Source organism: Lutjanus erythropterus, chromosome 3 (assembly GCF_056507025.1).
Source record: "Lutjanus erythropterus isolate fLutEry1 chromosome 3, fLutEry1.hap2, whole genome shotgun sequence".
NCBI classification, from domain to species: domain Eukaryota; kingdom Metazoa; phylum Chordata; class Actinopteri; order Lutjaniformes; family Lutjanidae; genus Lutjanus; species Lutjanus erythropterus.
Window position 1 is genome coordinate 31757508 of NC_139319.1, and position 22553 is coordinate 31780060.

The following is a 22553-nucleotide window of genomic DNA, read 5'->3' on the forward strand; positions in this document are numbered from 1 at the left end:
ACAGTACCTGGCTGTATCAAGATATTGGCACTCAATATACAGTATAACACAAAGTTACTACAGCGTTGTTGCCTGCTGGGATGCACTCAGTCATAATCATTCCTTGGCTCATGTTTGATTTTGTGATCTTTTGTGTGGACTGTTTGTAAAATGCCACAACTTTACCTTAAAATGTTGACCCTCATATAACTAGATGTCTTTAAATTTTCTAGAGACAAAGTTGTGGTCCTTTCAAACAGAGGAGCATCAACTGCTGTCAGACTCAAATATGATCTCTTTCATAGACTTTATTATCAATAGTCTTCATAATTAGCTAATGTTGTCACAAGGTTAGCACCACCACGACAAATGTATGACATGAATGAAGACACAGTGCTGCTGTTGAGCCAAACATGGTTTAAACTAGGGCTGGACAATTTAGAAAAATACTTATTTGGTTATTTGGACTAATGTTGACTGATTTTTATACTTTCCTAATTTTCATTGAAAAATGCATTAAAATGATTATGGTGTACGTGGATCTGTACCAAACTGTTTTGTTAAGTCTGTAGAATATGACATGTAGGCCATGACAACTCTGCAGCACAGTAATGTTTAAATAATACATTTTGCCTTTGACAAATATTGTGCCTCCTGCAATTTCAAAATTGTGGTTGCCCATGTTGCAATTTCAATTAATTGTTAAGCCTTAGTTTAAATAAAATGTATGAATTTGAAATGACACCTTAAAGGAGAGCAGAGCCTGAAGGGGTTAGTGGGACAGCAGGATTGGTCCAATGTTTAAGACATGAGTAGATTTATTGGAAGAATATGTCAGAAATGGACATAAGTATGTTTTCATAAGATAATACCTAGTCTCATATCAAGACACTCACCATTCCCAGTTTCTCCTACAGGTTTGGAAGGGTAAGGTGAGGCAAGTGATATTCAGTTGGCTGCAATCTACAACCTCAACACTGGATGCCATTAAATCCTACACACTGGTCCTTAAGACAGAAACGTGGCTTTAAAGTAAATTTACCTGTAAGAGGCAGCAGCCTGTTCCTCTGACAGGACAACTGAGTGAATAATGGAGTCACTGAGACTGATTGAAACAAAAAATAGTGCCATACATACAAAGTTTCATTCAACATGTTGGTGAAAAATCTCAGCAGCAGCTAATAAGTAGAACTTTCTGTTCTTCTGCCTTCTGACATGAATTAAACTCTTTTTTTTTGTCAAATTAAAGAGTTTGAGGATTTGTAACACATGTATATTTTCAGAAGAGCTCTTCGGGTTTATCTGCCTAGAAACAGAGGCCATATGCTGATGCCTGATGGTCATTTGATCAACTCTCCACCCTCAGACACCATCATCACCATCCTGCCAATGACACGCTGGAGACTCACTCTCCTGCTCTCACTCAGCGCCGTCAAGGGGCATTTAGGCGGAGAAGTTCCACTAAAGTATCAGACAACAGTGTGTGTTTTTCTGTTTCTGTTCAGACCTGGTGAAGCTGCGTCTGGAGGAAACTTCCCTGAGAGCACCGTTTTGCGCAGAGCGCGTTTTGCGCTTTGTTTTCCGGTGAATCGAGTAGACAGGTAAATACATGGAGTCATCTCTGGAGTTTTCCAGCTCTCTGGGCAGCGTGTCCTCACTGCTCACTCGTTATCGGACCTTTAAAGTGCTGGTGATCGGAGACTCCGGGGTCGGGAAGACCTGCCTCACACACCGGCTCTGCGCCGGGGAGTTCCCCGGGCGAGTGGAGGCCACCATCGGCGTGGACTTCCGCGAGAGACTGCTGGACATCGACGGAGAGAAAATTAAGGTAACTGGTGAAGATTTCACATTTAAAACAAAAGAAACAGTGGACAAATGAACAGAATGATTGTACGCAGGACCGTGCGCCGAACAGCTGTTTTTACGCACAGAGCCAACTTGTTCTTTCGTTTTCTGATGTTAATAAACTGACTGCTAATAAAGTTATCCACTGATGTTGGCATTTTCAGGTTGTATGTCTGTAAGGTTGTTTATGTCAGCCTGGACAAACGAAACAAAGTCCTTCAAAACCACCAGGGACTCCATGTGTAAAGAAGTCAGAATATTCCCGACCTGCAACCATTAATCGATTATCGACTATTAAATTAATCGCCTATTTTGCTTATCGTTTTTTCATGGAGTCATTTTTTAAAATGTCCAAATTTTCTGATTCCCAGCTTGTCAAATGTGTATAATTTCTTTATTCCTCTATGACAGTAAAATGAATATCTTTGGGTTGTGGACAAAACAAGACATTTGAGGACATATTCTTGGGCTTTGGGAAACACTGATCAATATTTTATGGACCAAACAAGTAATTGATTAATCAAGAAAATGACCTACAGATTAATTGATGATGGAAATAATTATTAGTTGCATAATATTCCTCTTAGACTCCTGCAGGTTTCTGACTTTCTCATGATTTATGCTGCATTTTATCTCCTCTGTTGACTTTAAATATTCCCAGAGGTTCCTTCAGTGGTTTCGTGCGCTGCAGTGTGGTCTGCAGAGTTCCCACAGAGTTATTTGTTCCACACTGAATGACAGAAAATTCTCTGCATGTCAGAAAATCAGCAGACCCGCCTGTCTTGGCAGAACTAATGCAGAATGTAAATCACTGTGAAGATGACATGCTTGATATTAGTAGCATGTTTGCTGTTAACATGAAGATCCTCATAACTTCATCTGATTGTGAATCCTGAAGTGTGAAGTTTGATTTTAGCAGTAGTGGAATGAAACTACAGTGAATTTACTCATACTGTACTTAAGTACAAATTTGAGGTACTTGTACTTGAGTATTTCCATTTCATGCAGCTTTATACTTTTACCCCACTACATCTCAGATGCAAATATTGTACATTTTTCGCTCCACTACATTTGTCGGACAGCTTTGGTTACTAATTACTTTGCAGATTTCAGTTTGTCATACTTTTCTTGTCCTCTGAAAGCCATGTATCCCCAGATTTGGTGAATCGTCTCTAGGATCAGCTGGAAAATGTATTGTCATAAAGCTGAAAACAGGGCTGTTTTTCTGACACCACGGAAAGTTGACTTTTTACAGATACTATGACACTATGAACATATGATCTTGTAGAATATGAAGCATTGCAAATGTGCTCTAACTTATAAACAACCTCTGTGGGTGTAAGTTGGTTCATGCTGTTTCCTGAGTGTTTTGAAACAACCACATGACAGAGGAAGTCTGTCTGTCAGTGGTGACAGAGAATGTCACTGTATGCCATTGTTTATAATTGGTTAGATGAGGTTTCAAGCTTTTTTTTTCAGTGTTAAATTGAGAAGGAAATCAGACAATCCTGTGTGTCTGTTGTTCAGAGTGAATGAGTAGTTTAAAGGCATAATATACAATTTTTCTAAAAACAAACAAAAAAAAAAGTCAATGTCTAGACTAATCATAATTCCTTTTAATCGTCACATATGACCGACTAGAGGTGTGTGGTGGTGGCTGTACCTGCAGTAATTCTGTCCTCTGAATTTTCGGAATTTTCTTGTTATTTTTCCGTGCTTGAGATGCTTTACCAACCCAAAATGTTGGTATTTGATGTGCTCAGAATGAAAGTCGGCAATCAGGTTTCTAAAAAGTTTTTTTTTGTGCGTGTGTGTGTGCAAAGTAACAGATCATTTTATAGTGTGTATAGTTATGTCTCAAGTCGATCAAGTTACATCTAACATTGGTCAACATCAGTCAAAAGACAAGTCTCAACTTAACCAAGTCAAATCTCAATCAAAATAAAGTCCAGTCAATCAAGTCTCATGTCTAGCAAGTCAAGTCTCAAGTCCAAACCATGCTTGAAATCAACAAAAACAAGCCTCGAGTTAATCAAGTCTCCTGTCAATCAACATACATCCCAAGTCCTTTAAGTCTCGAACCAACCATGTCTCACATCCAGCAAGTCAAATCTCAGTCCAAAACGTGTCCCAAGTCAATCAAGTGGAGTCTCACGTCCCTGGCGGCAGGTCCAACTCAATCACAAGTCTCCATAAGCAAATTCATTTTTTTTCCAGTCTTTGATGGCTGGCAATTAAAATGACTTAAAAACATCTGAAGACTTTTCTTTCAAATCTGTGTCCACAGTGTTTTATACAAAGCTGCAATCGAGTCCTTTCAAAGTACAGATCTGATAATCAATTATTTTGAGGCATGTGTCCATGCAATCAAGTGTGTCAATTATTTTAGAGGGTCATGTGGTTTACTGTTAATTTGAATTGACATTTAGATTTATCTTATTCAGACTATTACAAAGACCGGTAGAGAGATCAGACTTCCTAACAGATAAGCGTGTTTATTCCTTTTCTTTGTTCCCTCTCAGTGATGACTCATGGCATGTCTCTGTGCATGTTTTTCTTTTTTGAGGTCTTTCAACACATGATTTCTTTTCCTTTCTGTGCCTTCCAACTCATTCATTTCCTCTTTTCTCACTTATTTGTCTCGGCCCCCTTCCCCTCACCGTGAGCTGTCGAGAAGGGCCAATATGTCCGTCCAGTCTCTCACTTTCTCCTCTCGTTTCTCCCCCTCGCCACAAGCTCCAGCTTTGGGACACGGCGGGACAGGAGCGTTTCCGAAAGTCCATGGTACAGCACTACTATCGTAACGTGCACGCTGTGCTCTTCATATATGATGTGACCTGTCCAGCCAGCTTCAGGGGCCTGGTGTCTTGGGTAGAAGAGTGCAGGCAGAACTCCCTCGGACAGGAAATACCCAGGTAACTACCTCAGCTTTCTGTATGTACTGGTACTTACTGAAAAAACAGTTTTGCATCATAACGATCATTTCTAGTTCAGTCAACATCCTGAGATCATGTGACTTTTTTGTGCATACAATATGTAAGAATTTTAATTTAAAACATTCAAACATTGCCTTTATTTAAACTTGTATTAAACAGTAGATAATTGTCATTAATATATATATAAATCATTCTGAATTTCTTTTTTATCACTCTAATTCCTCAGTTTCAGTACCATACATCGTTACATGTAGCATAGATCTCCAGTTATATTATTTCTGTCTACCATTATAGGTCTGTCTTCTGTGCTGTACTGTTGGAAGAAGCTTTAAAAAAGAAGATTTAAGTGACTGAAAATAATTTTCTAACAGACGCGCAGACGAGCGCAATTTCAGTCTCCAAAATGACACTTCATCATCATCATTTGCTGCTCAAATTAGATTTAGAAGAGAATAGCCTTATAATAAAATCAAATAAATCAAATACATATATTTAAATATAACATTTTTGACGTCACATCATAAATGCCTATGTATTGTGTTGCAAAGATATCTATTAAGGTTAACATACTGACCAGCGAGCTCCAGCCCGTCCTGTCTCGTATTAACTCGTAGTAGCTTTGTACCTCAAGATGCAAGAGAGAGTCACTGTAACATCCAGTCTGCCCTCAGTCCAACAACTCCAGGGTGTTTTTCTTGCCAGGTTTGGCTGCTGGCATCGCAGTGGAAGCCCTGCTCAGAGGTCCTGAGTCCTGGTTGGCACTGCTGTAAATCACCTCGGTACTGTATTCCCTGTCACCAAACTGGCCTCTGTAGCTCCTGGAGGCTGTGTTTAGTAGGGATGTTCCCATACCAGTATTAGAAAATGCCTCTGGTACTGACTGAAATGTGGAATCGGGTATTGGCAAGTATGTGAGTCTATGCCCTGATCTGATGAATTGTTATGTATTAGTCCCGAAATGGGACACTGCTTCCTAGCAGCTTTAGCACATCACATTGCAAAGTCAGCGTTATTGTGGCCATCTTGTGGTGAGGAGAAGGTCTTTGGAGGAATAATCTGGTGGATTGTGTATTTCCCAGATGGAGTTTCTCATGGGGATTTTTTAGCTAGACTGGGTACTATGAGTACCTAGTGTATATTCATTCATCATTCATTTTCTGTAACCACTTATTCCGTAAGGGTCATTGGTTGCTGGAGCCTATCCCAGCTGACATTGGGCGAGAGGTGGGGTTCACCCTGGACAAGTCGCCAGTTCATCGCAGGGCCCTAGTGTATATGTTGGACATAATTTCTGTTATTGAAATATGCTGTCCTTTCAATCTTTATTTCCTGATTTTGTTTGTTTTTGTGGGAACTCTTGGTAAAACCCTGAGGGGACTTCCTGGGTTGTCTTCCTTTTGTGATTGTGAGCTGGATTGGACAGAACTGCTTTGTGGTTTTGGGGAAAACACTGGTTGGATTGAACTTTTTTTTTTAAACACACTGGTATCTGATCTGTACTCTGTATCAGCTGATACCCAAAGTTCAGGCATTGCAATCGGTATTAAGAAGGAAAAAAACTGTATCAGAACATCTTTAACGTTCAGTCATGTCCACTGGGATACTCCTCAGCACAAGTCTGTTGCCTGCTCGCTGGGTTTTGGTGCCCATTCCAGCTTCGACACTCCCTGCTGGATCCTCCACACCACGGACCTGATAACCTCCTCCTCCCGGTGGTCCAAAGCTCCTGTGATAGCACTGTAAAGTAACTACACTGACTAAACTAAGTAAACCAGCTAACTGTGCTAACCTTGCTAACTAGCTACTGGCAACTACAGTTTACAGAAGTTAGTGGTTACTCTGATGAGACACTGCCCCCATTTGTTTTGAGCAGAAATTCAACAGAGGGCTAGTTCTTACATGTTGCACTGTTAATGTCATTTTCCTTCATTTGTCCCTTTCCTCTGCCCGTTGTCCTCTCAGGTTCCTGGTGGGGAACAAGAGTGACCTCCGTGACCCCCGCAGGACTGACAGCCAGGTGAGCCAGGAGCGGGCGGTGAGCTTTGCGAAAGCCCATGGCATGATGTGTTTTGAGACGTCCGCGAAGAACCCGCCAAACAAATGCGTGAGCGGTCGACAAGGAGACAGGGAGGGTGCATATCAGCAGAATAAGGTGGAGGACATTGTTGCTGCTGTTGGTGCCAAACTGAAGAGACAGAAGAAACCCTCAGCAGCAAACGCCCTGACGTACAGCGGGTCCTTTAAACTCCTGAACAAGAAAAAAACAGAGAAAGACCTGTGGATCTGCTGCTGACAGAGACAGAGGGAACGGTGGCCTTTACAGATGGAAGACTGTAACTTTTTAACTCTATGAGTACATGACTGTGTGTGAATGTGTCTGTGTGTGTGTGTGTGTGTGTGTGAGAGAGAGAGAGAGAGTAAGAGAATGACCATAGTTGGCACAATGTACATTTTTGACCAAAGATCAAAAATGCAAAACTTTTACATTTAAAATACAGTTGCTGTCATTCGCATTAATATTTATACTCTTAAAAATGTGAGCTATCCTATTTGGAAATGTTTTGTATATTTGTGATCTTACTGTTTACAATACATGCAAAATAAAATACTGTGAATGTGAACATTATTTGGTGGAGGCTCTGATCCAAGTGACCTTTTAGTGCAGTGATTGTGATTGTCTCACTGGGAATTAACTGTGGCTGTTCTCATAGTGTTTGGTCAGGCTCAGACACTTTACTTTTTGTAGCATAACAAGCATAAATCACCCGATTGTGTTTTTTCTCACAGCATCTAAACATTATTGGATCATGTGAGGGCTGAAAATACTACATTAGCAATGCAGCTCTATAGCCTATGACACACAGCAAAGGGCTACAGGCTGGACCCTAACCGTAACCTGGAGGATAACAAGATAAATTAAACGGTTTTCATGAGAAAATGAGCTTTGTTATGTCGAGATAACAAAATAATTAACTTAAATAAAACAATAATTGCAAGTGCAGCTGTTCTCAGCTTCCATACTCCAGTGCACCAGGCTTTACTTACCAAACGTTTGTGGCTATCTTGCCTTCCCAACAAATTGATGGGGAGCTAAAAGCATCAGATAAACTGCATCAGTTTTCACCTGGACTGTCTCATGTTTCACAACCAGAAGTCTGTGCCTTCATAATTATATGAACAGCACTAAAATCAAGAAAACATTCAAAAGCTTTGAAGTCATGTTGAAATGCCAGTTAGAACATCTTTAGCTTCTGTTATTTGATTGTTATTTGATATATTTCTGATCATTTTAGTAATTTTAGGTATATGTTCCTCATACAGATTAAATGTTCGTATATACCCCTGAATGCAGAGTCAACAGAAGTAGTTCCTCTTCCTGCATTTTACAGGAACCGAAAAGAAGATTAAAAAAAAAAAGTGTCTCTTCTGACATTGAGAAAGTAAGTGTTACTGCAGGGAGACAAGATGAAAACTTGTGTTTGAAAAAGGAAGAAAAAAGTGTTCTTTTATGTACAAATGAATTAAAAGTTGTTTTTAAAATGTCTTTATATATCTTTGAAAATTTAAATGACGACAGTTTCTTCACTCACTGACAGTCCTGACTCACTACATCCTGCTCTGTATACAAGTAACTTTTAAAACAGTGGTGTTCAGACAGAGTACAATCTGATCCTGGCTGTTGAGGGTTTCCCACCACAAGACTGAGCCCAGATTCACAAAACATCACAGCGGTCATGCACCAGTCTTGTGCATGAGCAGTGTGGGCGATGCTGGAAAGTGTATCACGTGTTATGATTGTGCATCCAATCGATGATTCAGAGGTTGTCACATGATTCTGCTCGATGGTCTTGATGACTGTAGATCCTGTAACACACAGAGGCACGGGCTGCTGAGTGTGTGTGCGCACATGCATGTCACACTGATGCAACATTCAACAACCAAACGGTAGATGACTTTCTCTGGACTCAGGAAAGACAACTGGAGGAGCAGCGGTTCATTTTACTAATTTGCCAAAGAAAAAATCAATAAATAAAATGCACTGTAGATTAAGTGGGAAAATGGGAAATAACAACAGAACATATAGACAATAAAATGTTAGTGACTGTTTACCAACAGCCTGCTTAAAGGGGCATTCCACCAATTTTATGCAACAAGATCAACTGACATAGCAGAGAGAACACTGCTTAGCTTGAGAAAAGAAGACCCAAAGTGATGTCTTTCAGTTTGGACATTACAACAGTTGAGCATTAAGTTTTTACAACAGTGGTTTTCAAAAAGACGTTTGTGAAAAGTTGTCATTCATTAAAATGATCATTATTTTTTACATTTTAAATGTATTTATTCATTACTTTTTTGCAATAGGCTTTATATTTCATTATAATATTTCATCATAATACTTTAATTTTAAAGTCTAAAATTCATAATTCATAGATTATTTTCCAAGGTAACAATTCATACCACTTAATAAATATACAATATACAAATATAACTCTCACTAGTTTTGCATGTGTCACAAACATGTCACCCATTAAAGGTGGAAACTAGCTCTCTCTAATCTAGAAGATTGACATGAGGGGGTCCCTGTTATATTCTCTATCTTGTATGGGGTCCTTGGCTGAGACACAAATTGAGAACCTCTGCCTACAAACTGAGTGTGTGGACTTGAAAGACAGGAAAGTTTACCAGACAGGGAGGGATTTTTGACTACACACTGGAGTTGCATTTTGGGAAATGAGGGGATCCAGTTGATTGCTGAGTCTCATTCCCAGGAAGTCAAAGACAGATGTTTTGGGTTGGAAAACCATCCCAAGGACAAATAATGAGAAAATAAGAGGGTCTCTGCAGATGCAGGCGCCACCTGCATCTGAGAGACACTTTTGGTTTTTGAGAAAATCTGGCATTGTTTGTCTTTATGGGAGTGCAACACTAATGGATTTACCATGAAATCAGCATGGATTAACTCACTTTAAATGACAAGTGTGTAGGATTTAGTGACATCTAGCAAGGTGACTGCAGATTGCAATCTCTTTCAGAGCGTGTAGAACCTACAGTGTCTGCAGAATTCAATATATGCAATATTGCATATGTTACATACTCTTACTTTAGAATTACTTGAGTAAGTGTGAATGTGCTAACCAAATACAGTAAGAACAGAGTTAAGAGGTTGTCACAGATGGCTGCATTCACAAATGCATCTGTTGTATACACTACATGTGTAATCTGTTGGTACATGTTGTAATCGCCTCCTGTCTGTTTAACCACTAGAGGGCGACAGAGACACTGCATTGTATTTGTAAGCAATCTGGGTCTTGGATCAGCTGTATTCAAACTAACAAGTGCAGCTTCTAAAAGTTGATGTTTAGACATAAAGAGAGAACAGCATCTAGTCCATCTAGTTTTGCCTTTGGCTCTTTCATTTCAGAGCCATACATGATGCAGGCTCACAATAGCTCTGGAACAGAGTGTGTTATGCAACCACTGTTCACCGTCTCTTTCCATGCAACCACATGGGACTGTAATCCACTTGAAACCAGCGTGAGGGATGTCTGATCCTCCCCACAGTCACAGCAGTGTCAACATGGTTTCATCTCTTTTTAGGAGGGACTACATCAACTGGATTATACAACATGTAACTGAAAAACTGCTAGATCTGACCCAGAGAGGTCTAAAAACAAGCTCTAAAAATATATCACTATAAATTCATAACAGAACAACAATGCTACTTACAAATACTTTCTAAAGTGACCACCGGCAAAACATGCAATTGTGAAAGACCAGTTTCACCAGTGTGATGTGGGTAAAAAGGTCCTGTGAGTGATTATAAAAAATCTTGTGTTAGAAGGCTACCTCAGAATAATGACATGTCACTATTTCTCTATATTCCTCAACAAAACATTACATTGTTTGCTAGCTGGCTAAAAAAGTTAGTTAACCTATTTAGACTCCTCATTTTGGCTCTAATTTCTCCTCCTTTTACAAAAAAAAAAATGTTGGCTAAATTATTAACTGAAGTGATAAAAAAGAGTTTGTCCTTAACTTTCTTCAAGAAACTTAATTACTTTCTCAATGCATCTCAAATAGGCAGCTATTTCAAAAGCTGAACATCCTCAAGGCTCAGTTTAAAGTTAATACTGAATCACATTTTAATAAAAGTTTAAACTTTTGGTGCAAGAGAACTAAGTTTAATCTAGGTTTAAAGTAAAAACTTAACTGAGATTTGAGTGAGGTTTAAATTTAACCTGCCTTAATTGTAATCTAATTTGAAAGTGTGATGCAATGCAATGTAATTTAAAGTTAAACCATGACTTAATCAGGTTTAAAAATTAATCATCATTATTTTGAGAAAGTTGTTTTTTTGTTTAGTGACTTTCAGGGTGTTTTTTAATCAGATTTGCAGACTTCATTTTTTAAAGATTAATTATTTCACATTTCCTTGTATACAAGTAGCACAAGTAGTACAGTAGTATAAGAAAATATATAGGAAAAATAAAGATTAAAACACAACAAAGAGACAATGCCAGGGGTTACAGACAAATTATGATGCAGACAAATAAACGACATACAATAAAATTGTAATAACATCCTAAAATTTTGAACACAAAATTATAGTTTTCATAGCTTTTCTGCTGTTTGAGGTACATAAAGTTCTGATGTAGGACTGTGCTTCCTTTTTAAAGGTACAGGAAGAGGGGTTGATTTTTAACACCTTACTTTTATGGATATAAAACTTGTCCGGCAATACGATGACATCACACAGAGAAAGTTTTTCTTAAAACTTGTAAACCCAAACAGTATTCTTAAAGTAAAGTACAAAAGCATCATAGATAATGTGTAAAGACTTCATACAGACTTTAGCTCTTTAAAGCCTGACATCACTGTGACAGTTCTCCTGTAGGGGGCGCGCCAATCAACTAATCCTTTTTGAAAGTGGGTGTCTCTTTGCAATCAGCAATCGTCTGCAGCTGAGTGCTCCTCCTCAGTCATCTTTATTTAACCTGCTGCAAACTCACGGTCACACACTCGTTTACCTGCTACTGACAACCGAGCCAAGATGTTCTGCAGACGGGCATGGCAGAGAGTCGGGCCGCTGGCACGGAGGGCTTTCCAGCCAACATCCAGAAGCGGTGAGCCAGGTTATCAGTTAATCACTTTTTAATGTATTTATTATTTAATTAATGAGTATTTAAAAGTGATGTAAAGGCCGCTGCCTCGTGCGTTTTCAGCACGTCTGGATTCGAATTAATGGACAAATTTAGGCGTTTTTTTGTTTGTTTTTTGACTTGGTGTCTCCTAGATTGTAAAACTGTCCCAAAGCGTGATTATGCGTGTAAATTCAATGACCACAAACGTTACAGCAAACAGTCTTTGAAATCTTTTCATTTTCTTTATTTTAATTTTAGTTAAAGTGTGTGAAAGTCCCATAAAGAGCTACATTTCATTGTGCAGTCATTCAGTCAGGAGGAGGTGTGTCCTGCTTTGGGAACACGCAGTTCTCGCACTTCGGTTATGAAAGAGCGCATCACACACTCACGACCAAAACTCCTCTATATTTACGGCTTTTAAAACTGGTTGCATCAAGTGCGCTCGGTTTTAATGCAAATAACTGCAGTCTAAAGCGTTTAGTCCGGTTTTTGTGTAGAAATAACATTTTCCGAGCGATTCTTTGTCATGGTTACACGTTGTCCCAGGACACTTTATGTGAGCTGGACCACATGGAGCTCAGCTGTGCACTGCAGGAGTTTCAGCTCTCCTGAGTGCGAAAACCATTTTAAAAAATGCAATTAACGTCGAATATGAAATATGCAACAACCCTTTACACCTGAATCAACACAAAACATTATTTTTGTGGCGCATTTTTGCTTTAAACCTCCCTCTGCAGGGTTTGCATGCAAACTTAATGGGATTTAGACTTGATCCTTGTATTTTTAGGACGTTTTTCATGCGTCTCTGCTCTGATCATCCTTTCTCCAGGATCTGAGCATGTGGAATTCAACCAGAGGGCAAAGTGCTGCTTTAATTTCCTGTTGTTTACAAAAAAAAAACAAAAAAAAAAACAAAACAAAAAAAAAAACCCTTGGTGCAGAGTAATAAATTCTGCAAGATCTGAGTTGTTCTTGACAGGGTCACAGCAGGCATGTCCTGGTCGTCCTACATGTCTGCATATTCTCCTCCCTCATTTTGAGCACATGGCAGTTGACAGACAGTAGCAGGAGAGCACATGTTCATCCAGCATAGTGTACATCTCTACACACACACACACACACACACGTCACTGCTACCACAGCAGCCATCTTGTCTGCTGTTGCCTGACATGTGTGTCCATTTTTACAGGCTTGAACCTCAGTGCAGGGATTAACTGATTACCTGTCCAGTATAAATAACCTGTACTTGGCCTTGTCCCTGCATACTGCTGCTGTGTCATAGGTATTAGAAGAGGCAGCTCTTAGTGACCCCTTGGCTCAGCATCCACAACTGTTTTGGTTTCATACACAGAAGCTGTGTCTATGTGCATTTCCATCGCTTGAGGCTTGTCTTTTTCAAAAAAGTTAATGTGCTTAACAGGAGATGGAAACACTTTATTGATGTAGCATTTAAGTCACATGATCAGCTGTTTAGGCTCTGACAGTCTCCTAATTGCTCCCGTGGCTCTATAATGCATTTACGGTTGCTCCACACAAATCTGATGGCAGATAAGTTTCTCTGCACCACTGGAGGCAGGAAGAACTCAGATTTTGCAGCAGAGGAGCTGTTTTCTGGGCTGCTGTAGTACCACTGAGGATTTCAATTTTCCCTTCAATGAGGGTCACAGAATATGGTAGACTGTAACACTGTACAGTTAAACAATGAGTTGAAAGTTATTATAAAGCTTAAACATGTGAACGCAACAGGTGCACAATCATCTCTTCATATAGAAACATGTGGGCAGTGTAAAAGTCACAGGATGAGTTATGGACACTGAACACACACGAAACACTAGAGGGACAAAAAGGGGAGGAGTGCTGTACATTGTGTTCCTTCACCGCTTCAGATGCCGACTCAGCTGCTGAGTAACCATGTGCATGCACATACACACACACACACAGGGTGTAAGTCATGCTAAACATATATGTACTGTCAGTGTGTGCATGTACACACTCTTTAGAGTGTGTGTGTGTGTGTGTGTGTGTGTGTGTGTGTGTGTGTGTGTGTGTGTGTGTGTGTGTGTGTGAGGTCTGAGTAGGAAGAGATTATCCTGAGGCAGTGTTTGGGATGCAGCGTGGTTTTATTTATGGCCTGTTTTGCATGCACCACTGGCAATCCTTTAAACACCAGCAAATCTTTTCACAGGACGTACGGCCGCGCTTACCTGTCCACCACAACAACCACAGCTTGTTGAGGAGCATTTGACGCATCCTCAATTAAGTCCTGATGTGTGCTGAGGGGCTAGTTTACATAAATGCAAGCCCAGCAGATCATGTTGAGATTGTTTGTTGATGTAGATCTGATATGATGGAGCAGGAAGTGTTTGTGTGTTCATGTTTCCTGGGGATTTAATTTAAGGGACAGTTTGGTGTTTAGCTTGGCTGCTGCTAAATCTTTCCATCTCCTCTGCTACAAATGACCATGGCTATATTGTGTAACTGGATTAAGGGATGAAGACATGTTGACGCTATCAGAATGCAGTGGTCTTTGTGGCAAGTTGTCCTTCTGATGGGACACTTTAAAAAAAACAAAAAAAAACACCCACAAATTATCAAATGTATCATACTTTTCTCTGATTTTCATCATTCTGGATTTTATTACACAGAGAGCAAATGTTCAGTCAGCAGTTGAACAAGGGTGCAATTAATTATTCATCCTTGTCCAGAATTACAATCCATTCCTAATTTCTGATGATATAAATGTCAGTAAATGTAAACCTGTTTGCTTCCAATCACATGTCCAAACTCACACTGTAACTCTGCTGTCCTGCGTCTCTGCAGCAGTTCCAGTGCGACACATGGCCTTTGGGATTCCTGGTGGCTCTTCTAACATGGCGTACTTTGTTCTGTGTGGAGGAGGCCTCACTGCTGCTGTTGTCTATGTGAGTATCTGAGTTGAGACTTTTTTTGTGGTCTATGACCTGCATTATTACCCTGTTTGTAGTTGTGCTGTGATCTCAAAGACCATCGTGAAGCATTATTCCACATAATGAATGACATTCATAGTAAATGACTTTCACACTTTTTTGGCTTCTGAAGAACAGCATGCCAGAAAGTTTGTTAAACATAATGCAGATTATTTTTGTATGCACCATTTTGTGCATATTTGATACCTTTCCTTTTTTGATTAAACTTTTTACTGCATTTTCTTATCTAGCTTTGCAAAACAATATTACACCTCAAGTTCACCCACTGAGCATAAACAATTACATGATGCACAGCAAATAGAGGGCATCACCATGACAACTCATGTTCATATGTCCCATCTCCATCATTTCATTTTAACATTAGTTCCGTGTTGGTAATTCAAGTTTAACTCTATTCTAAGTTTCTTAAACTGTAAAACGTGCTGCCTCATTACATATCTAATATCTGCATTGGCTGCAGAAATCCAGTATCCACCAGCCTTTAATGTATACAGATTGAGAGTTAAATTTGTTTCAGTAAAAAAAAGTTGCAGTACAATTTGTTAGTAGTGAAGAGAATGGAAAAACTAAATGGTTTGTAAAGAGATCATTAAAATAAAAAACAAATGGGAAGCAATGCATACTGTCTTTACTTTTGTATAACTATTTTGCAGCAGCTTTCTGGCTGGTGTAAAGAGGGAGCCAGTTAACATGCAGTCTGAGGACAGACTAGACTCTGTGTAGCAGACATCACCACAGCTCAGACTCACAGGGGCCTTTGTGCTTTCTGCACACAGCAATTGTCTGGGCACAGTCATTTCTGTGGACTGTCAGCCTCTTGGCCAAGCTCAAGTGTACAGTGTATCAGCTGAGTTGGTTCATGTAAGACAGAATGTCAGAGAGAGGTGGCATTTTGTAACACTATTACTGTTTTGTACTGTTATCATTTGACGTGTGCTGGAATGTAATAAGTGCATATCTGCCCTCTTTTCTCTCAGGCCTACAAGACAGTCAATGGAGATAGTGAGCGCTATGAGGACAGGCTCGCCAGCATGGGCTCCGCTGCGAAGGGTCAGTTGCTGCCACACAAAACAAACACAACACACAGTCAAGGTCTGAAAACAAGTATGAGCAGCCCATATTACCTGCACAGGCCTTCAGTACAAGAAACCACAAATCTTCATCTCATCTTTGTTGCTTATCTTGTAAAAAGTAATTAAAATATTAAACAATCATGTCTACAGTGAAAATTATAGGTTTATATATGCGATGTCCCACTTTTTTAGTTAAAATACTGGCTAGCTAATCTACATTAATCATAACTAGCGACTTAGCTAGTGTTGGGTTAAATTGGCTAGCTAGTTAGCTAGAGTTTAGCTAACATAACATGATCCTTTACATGAGTTTTACAGGAAAAGTAGAAAGTTGACCAAGGTACCAAGCTTGCTCAACTCTTACTGTAGCTCGGAGCAAAAAGTAGACTTCGGCAAGTAAAATTAAACAACACAAAGGGCACAAACATGGTTCATGGTTGAGATATGTTTACCATGTTCAGAAACTTAGTTTAGTTTTTCTGGTATTTGGTTATAAACTAATGTAATATTGGTGCCAATCAGCAAATGTTAGTATGCAAAAGTCTTGGACTATTTTTTTTCACTGGATGTGGTAGTTTATAAAAGTGAAGGGATAAAGCTAAAATGGTTCATCCTCTGGGGACGTTGAGTGTTTGTACAAAACTACATCATGACTTATCCAATTTATTGTAGAGCTGTTTCAATCTGTACAGATATCGTCATCCTTAAAGCCCTGCTGCTTGACCGAAAATTAAGACACACAAATATTTCTGCACTTGGTTGAGGCATTTCACCCCCCACCCCCACCACCCCCAAGATTACAGTTCATTCAGTCTTTTTTTCTGTAATATTTTTTAATTTATCAATCTGAAAGGATTGTCATGCTCTAGATGTGCAGTTATATTTGTCTTGTAAATAATATAAAACTATAATGTAACTGGACCAAAATGGCTCTGAGAAACAGAAAGCAGAGGGGTTTGCTGTAGTTCTGAGTTGGTTTCTGGCTTCACAATCCAAATAACAAACATGGTGGAATGATCACTCTCAATAGCTTTATCTTGGCTGTCTGTTTTGATTGCTGTCTACAAATTATTTGTCTATTCAGCCAGTTTGAGCCCGGAGACATCATGGCTCTGCGCCCAGAGCAGCAACTAGTCTGTAACTGGGATGAGCAGCGGCTGCCACTGGTTCAGTGTGCATTCTGCCTGCAAGCGTTGTTCTCATCACAAATGGGGCATAAAGCTGTGCTCACTACAGCACAGGGCATTGTACTGTACTGTACTGCATTGGCTTTAAACTGATCAAATTATGTAAGCAAACTAAAATTTCCAGGAAACGAAGTCAGAAACATCTTGATGCATGTAGTAATTATGACCAAAGTGACTGAGCTCAAGAACCATATTGTCCTAACACATTAATCTGAGTGTACATCACTGTGTATCATTGCATTGAATTGTTAGTTCTCGAGCAGCCCAGTCAGTAGGGGCATTTGATGTAAAGACAATTATAATGGGCCTAAATAGATATTCAGCTACTGTGTCTCAAGGGCAGCATTAAAAGTTGAGGCAGACATTGACACAGGACTGCAGCAAGAGCTAAATATGTCATATTTCTTAGGAGAGGTTCTGAACTGTAGTATCATATTAAAGCCTGGTATCAAACCAAATGCTTGTGAAGTGCTACGGTTTCCAGTAATAATTAAATCCTATCAATTGCTACTAATGTTAGTAATATTTAGCATGCTGTGACTTTCCATTCTGATATCATTTGCTGTACTGTACTGTTGTATTTATCAAAGGATGAGGTAAATCTTAGTTGACCCCACAATGGAAACTAGGTAAATCCATCTTTTCCTAACACACATGGACTTGGTTCATGTGTAAATTCATTAACTGTTATCATTGTCATTTCACAAACAAGACATTGGTTGGACATGTATTGCAGCCATAATTGATTAACTTTTTAAAAATTGCCTGGGGTTTTTCTCACAACTGTACCAAGAACTAGTGAAAGTTAGAATTAGTAGAAGTAGGACTTGTCAGATTCATTCGTAAATGCACCATAAAGATACTTTATTGCTGTGTCTCATTTCCATGATGCCAAATACAGATGTTCTGGGTTGGTAAAGCATGCCAAACAGCAAAATGATGACCAAAAAATGACATACAGGCACAGAGCAATGTCTCTGCAGATACAGACACCACCACACATTTCTAGTAGGTTGTAAGGGATGATTGAAAGGGATTATGTTTGAGTCTGTACATTGTTTTATTAGGACAGTATTGCATATTATGCCTTAAACCACCAAGTTGATCAAGTGTCTCCTGAAATCCCTAGCACTCACTACTTCTGCTTAAAGGTCCCATGCACAAAATTTATGGGAATTTATCAGAGAATGGCAGAAATTGAATATAATATTCATAACTGTTGAGCATAATGACAACACTTTGAGCTATTTGCTAACCTCATCACAATAGCAGTGCTAACATGCTAATATTTAGCAGGTATGTTAACTGTGGTCACATATTAGTTTTAGTATTCTTTATTAGCACTAAACAGTGCAGAGAAGAGCTGAGGCTGATGGGATTGTCATTGATTTGTTTTAAGTTTGTTGATCATCTGACTCTAAATCTAGTGTCACCATTAATTTTGCTGGTATTTAGTCAAACTCTCTTCAGTTGGCTCTAATGTGTGTAGCAAATTTCATGAAATCCATTCAATAGTGGTGATACTTCAGTGTGGATCAGCACAGTCATCCCTAGAGTTATGTTGGCATCGTTGTAATTTGTTTAGTCTTCTCTGCACTTCTATCTGCATGTTTAAAAAAAAAAAAAAAAAAGCAAACCATGTTTGGCTTTATTTTGCAGGTATATTCAGTCATGGCACATTTCAACTAAGATTAGATAATATGTGGGGCTGTACTTTTGCACAGCTTTTAGCCTGGATTTTGTTTAAGCCATTAAACTTTGACTAAAGAGAAAAACTTGCTTTAGCTCCAAAGTGCTCCTTTATTAGTATGTACTAATAACTCTGCAGTACTTACAGTATTCTGAATGTTATATATACTTTTTGTCTATTCTTTAAGGATAATGGGATCTGCTGTAGTTATTGAGAACGCTGATGTCAGCAGTTATATTTCTGTCTGAGGATGACATGTTGGGATTAAGGATTATCCTTCACTTCACACATATTATGCTGCTTTACCTTTTAGACCTTTAAAGACCTAAGCTTTTGACCTTTAACCCTGTTACCTGGTGTTGGGCCAAATTCAAAACTGATAACTTCAGGTGTGTTGCAGCTGTGACCAAATCATTACCCATTGAACTACAGGGGTTATTTGCATGTCTTGACAGCCAGCATCCATGGTACATTGCACTGGCTGTTTTCTTTAAATTAGTTTGGACTGGATTTTCCTGCTGCACACTGATTAATGAAGAGAAATGAGTCAAAGGTTGCGGTCATTGATTCTTTTTGTTCCCAACATCTTGATCTACAGCACCAGAAGCAGCGGCACCAGAAGTAGCAGCACCAGAGGCACCAGCCCCTGCAGCTGAGACAGAAGCACCAGCCCCTGCAGCTGAGACGGAAGCACCAGCACCTGCAGCTGAACCCGCCCCAGTGGAGGAGGTGGCACCAGCCACCGAAGTCGTTGCTGAGGCTGCGCCTGCTCCTGCAGAGCCAGTAGCGGAGACTGCTGCTGAACCGGTTGTAGAGGCCGTTCCAGAAGAAGCGCCTGCCGTGGTTGCCGAGGTGGTCGTCGCTGAGGCTGCAGCTGAGCCAGCAGTTGTGGAAGAAGCTGCCCCTGTTGCAGCTGCAGAGGTGGCTCCTGAAGCCGCACCGGTCGCCGCGGAAGTCGCCGCCACAGAGGAGACGCCAGCAGAGGCCCCCACAGCAGAGAGCGCTGGTACGGCAGCAGTAGACGAAGTCCCTCCTGCTCCCCCCGCTGAGGCAGAGACTGGCTGTGCAGCCCCGGAGGCTGAGGCCGCCCCTGCTGCAGAGGTGGCTGCATAGACCTGTGATGCCTCCGTAGTTCGCCCAGAGAGGAGGGCTGGGAGTTAGCTGTGCTGTGTCCCACCTCCCTGGGCCAAGGAAAAACGGACTCATGAACCCCAATTTTTATTAAAGGGGGGGGGGAGAGTTGGTTAATGAATAGCAATTAGGGGTTCATCGGTCCAGTTTTCAGGTGCCTTCCTTCCCTTACCTCACCCCAACCTTCAATCCCAAACCTGAACATTTGGCATTAGGCTGTCTACTTAGATTCAGTGTGGAAAATTGTTTTTCTATAGGAATTCTTACATCCAGAGCAAATCCAAATCATGGTTTGGCTGCTGTACAGTTAATAGACGAGTGTTGAACTAGGTGATATGAGGGCTAGAGCCAAGTTTGTAACTAATGTTCTCTGTAAAATGATAATCTGGAGTGCCCTTAAATCAGGACAAGCCTGTTTTCTTCCTTTACTTATGTAAAAATGTCAGCGCAGTGAATGAATGCAGCCCATTGATTGTTGAAGTTTGTCATCATTTGCACTTAGTCTTCCTGCTCAGCAAATGCTTAGTCTCACTTATATCCCATGAGTCTTTGCTTAGGTTAGGATTATTATGCAAACAGAGTCGGCGTGCTTCATTCAGTGTCAACTGTCTCAATGTCTCAAGTTTGACCAAAAATCCAGTGAGCTTGTCCTCCAGCTCTTGTCTTGACTCATGACATCCTTTTTTGCACATCTCTTCTCAGAGTGAGACAAAGTTGATAATGTTGGTCTTGCCCTTTTTTTACACATAACCATATTTTTTCTTGCACTTTCAACTACTACAAACACTAACTGACCCCGTTTCAGCATCGGTTCAGTTTTACCTACCATGTACAAGACTGTTTGTTAGTGTTCAAAGGTAATTCTGGAATTCATAAACCTTGGCCCTATTGCATATTTTACATATGTCTGAATTTGGCTGCCATAAGTGGGCAGCCATAACTGCAATGTAATCCCTGGGGGCAAAATATATGAGCAAAAATAGGGCCCAGGTTTAAAAATACTGTAATTGCCCTTTAAACTCACTTTTGCTGTGTCTTCACTCTTTAAATGTGAAACTTTCAGGGAACACTCCAGAGAATTCATTCACCTGTTTGAGAAAGATGTCATTATAATAATACAGTTATGTGTTAAAAGAATAAAACCTCACTGGTTAATGTAAGACAATGTTTCTCTTTTTTTCTTTGCTAAATATTGCATTTTTGAAATGTACTCATTTGTTTTTTTTGTGTTCAATTTCTGCAGGTTGTTAAATCACTTTCAGAATAGGTGTCTGATTTGTGTAGGGCCAAACGTGGTCTAGAGTTTATTTGGGGATTCTCTCTGCTGTTTGATGCTCTGACTGTAGACTGTGACATACATATTGTAATAACTGTATTGTGGGTATAGAAACACCCAGTTCCTGTAGAAATGCTCCTTTCCTGCAGAATCCCTCTTCCTTGTTCATGCTCCTGTGCCTTCAAGGTGAACAGTGACATCGGCCTATTGCCCTCAATACTGTGTTCACTAGGATATTGTTCAATTGAGCATATAGTCACTTTCACATTGATAAGCAATGTTTTTTTTTTCTGTGCAACATAAAACAATCTACCTACTCTACCAATGTGTCTAATATTGGTCCAGTGGCATAAGGTAGTTATGATGGGTCCTAGTGCGCATAGAAACTAGTTACAAAGCGTGAATAAACACCCAAAATTATGTGTAGGATTTTACAGTTAAATAAGTTACTGAGGCTATTAGGAAAATAGAGGAGTCAAAGAAAAAGCTATCAAAACAAAGTATAAACTCTGGTGGTCAGTCATCATATGATCAAATAGGCTTGACATTGGATACAACATAGTACCATTACATCTATGGCAAAAAAATGGCAATAATTTTTTAGTTTATGTAGATAAGCATATAATCTTGTCATACATTGCTACTGACTTTTAGTTTTTTTTAAAAAAAAACATGACAGAGATGAGTTTGAGTTCTTTGAACACAGTTGTACTTCCAAGGGGATAATCAGAATCGCATCCAAGGGCCTGTTCTCCGTCTGACACTGTGGCCTGCAACCCCCTCAGGCCACAGTTCACCTGCACTGCATTATGTATATTTATACCCTTGTATTGATCTGCATAAATATAGCCAAAATGTGCAACAGGTAGAAAAGAGCTGCAGGTAGCCCTCAGTAAGAAACTAGCATGTCCTGCTCAACAGGTTTTTTTTTTTTTTTTGGGGGGGGGGGGGGTTTGCACATTCTACATGCATGCAGCATTTTCTTTTTTCTTTAAAAAGTTTACATCAGATTTGATTGTTAAAGCACAGATTTGTATTATCCTTTTATTTGGAGTCTTGTTACACATGCTGTTTAAAGCGGCCTCAGACAGGTTAAGACTAATCCTAGATTACAATGCTTGTTTTAGGGTGTTGTGGTGGCTTTCCAGGATGGGGTGAAACACAGGCTCATGGGACACTGAGGGTGGCCACCCAGGGATGTTTACTGATTTTTCAAGTATTTCACACTTTTCTAAAAAAAAAAAAAAAAAAAAGGTTACACCAGCAGAGGGAGCATGAACTGAGCAGGTAGTCTCCTGTAGAGTATTTCCTGAACCTGTGGTGACTGT

General features: G+C 39.8%; 2 protein-coding genes across 2 annotated transcripts; both read left to right on the forward strand.

The window, feature by feature from the left end:
* The first annotated feature begins 1379 nt into the window (after window positions 1-1379).
* On the forward strand, window positions 1380-7381 carry LOC146330299 (ras-related protein Rab-33B-like). The gene is made up of 3 exons (XM_084715819.1): window positions 1380-1807; window positions 4561-4739; window positions 6723-7381. The coding sequence occupies exons 1-3, from the start codon at window positions 1589-1591 to the stop codon at window positions 7051-7053; spliced, it is 729 nt and encodes a 242-aa protein (XP_084571945.1). The 5' UTR covers window positions 1380-1588; the 3' UTR covers window positions 7054-7381.
* A 4316-nt stretch (window positions 7382-11697) lies between these two features.
* Window positions 11698-21105, forward strand: LOC146330300 (uncharacterized). The gene is made up of 4 exons (XM_084715820.1): window positions 11698-11884; window positions 14723-14823; window positions 15846-15918; window positions 19417-21105. Exons 1-4 carry the CDS (start codon window positions 11812-11814, stop codon window positions 19929-19931), a joined length of 762 nt encoding a protein of 253 aa, XP_084571946.1. The 5' UTR covers window positions 11698-11811; the 3' UTR covers window positions 19932-21105.
* The last annotated feature ends 1448 nt before the right edge of the window (window positions 21106-22553 follow it).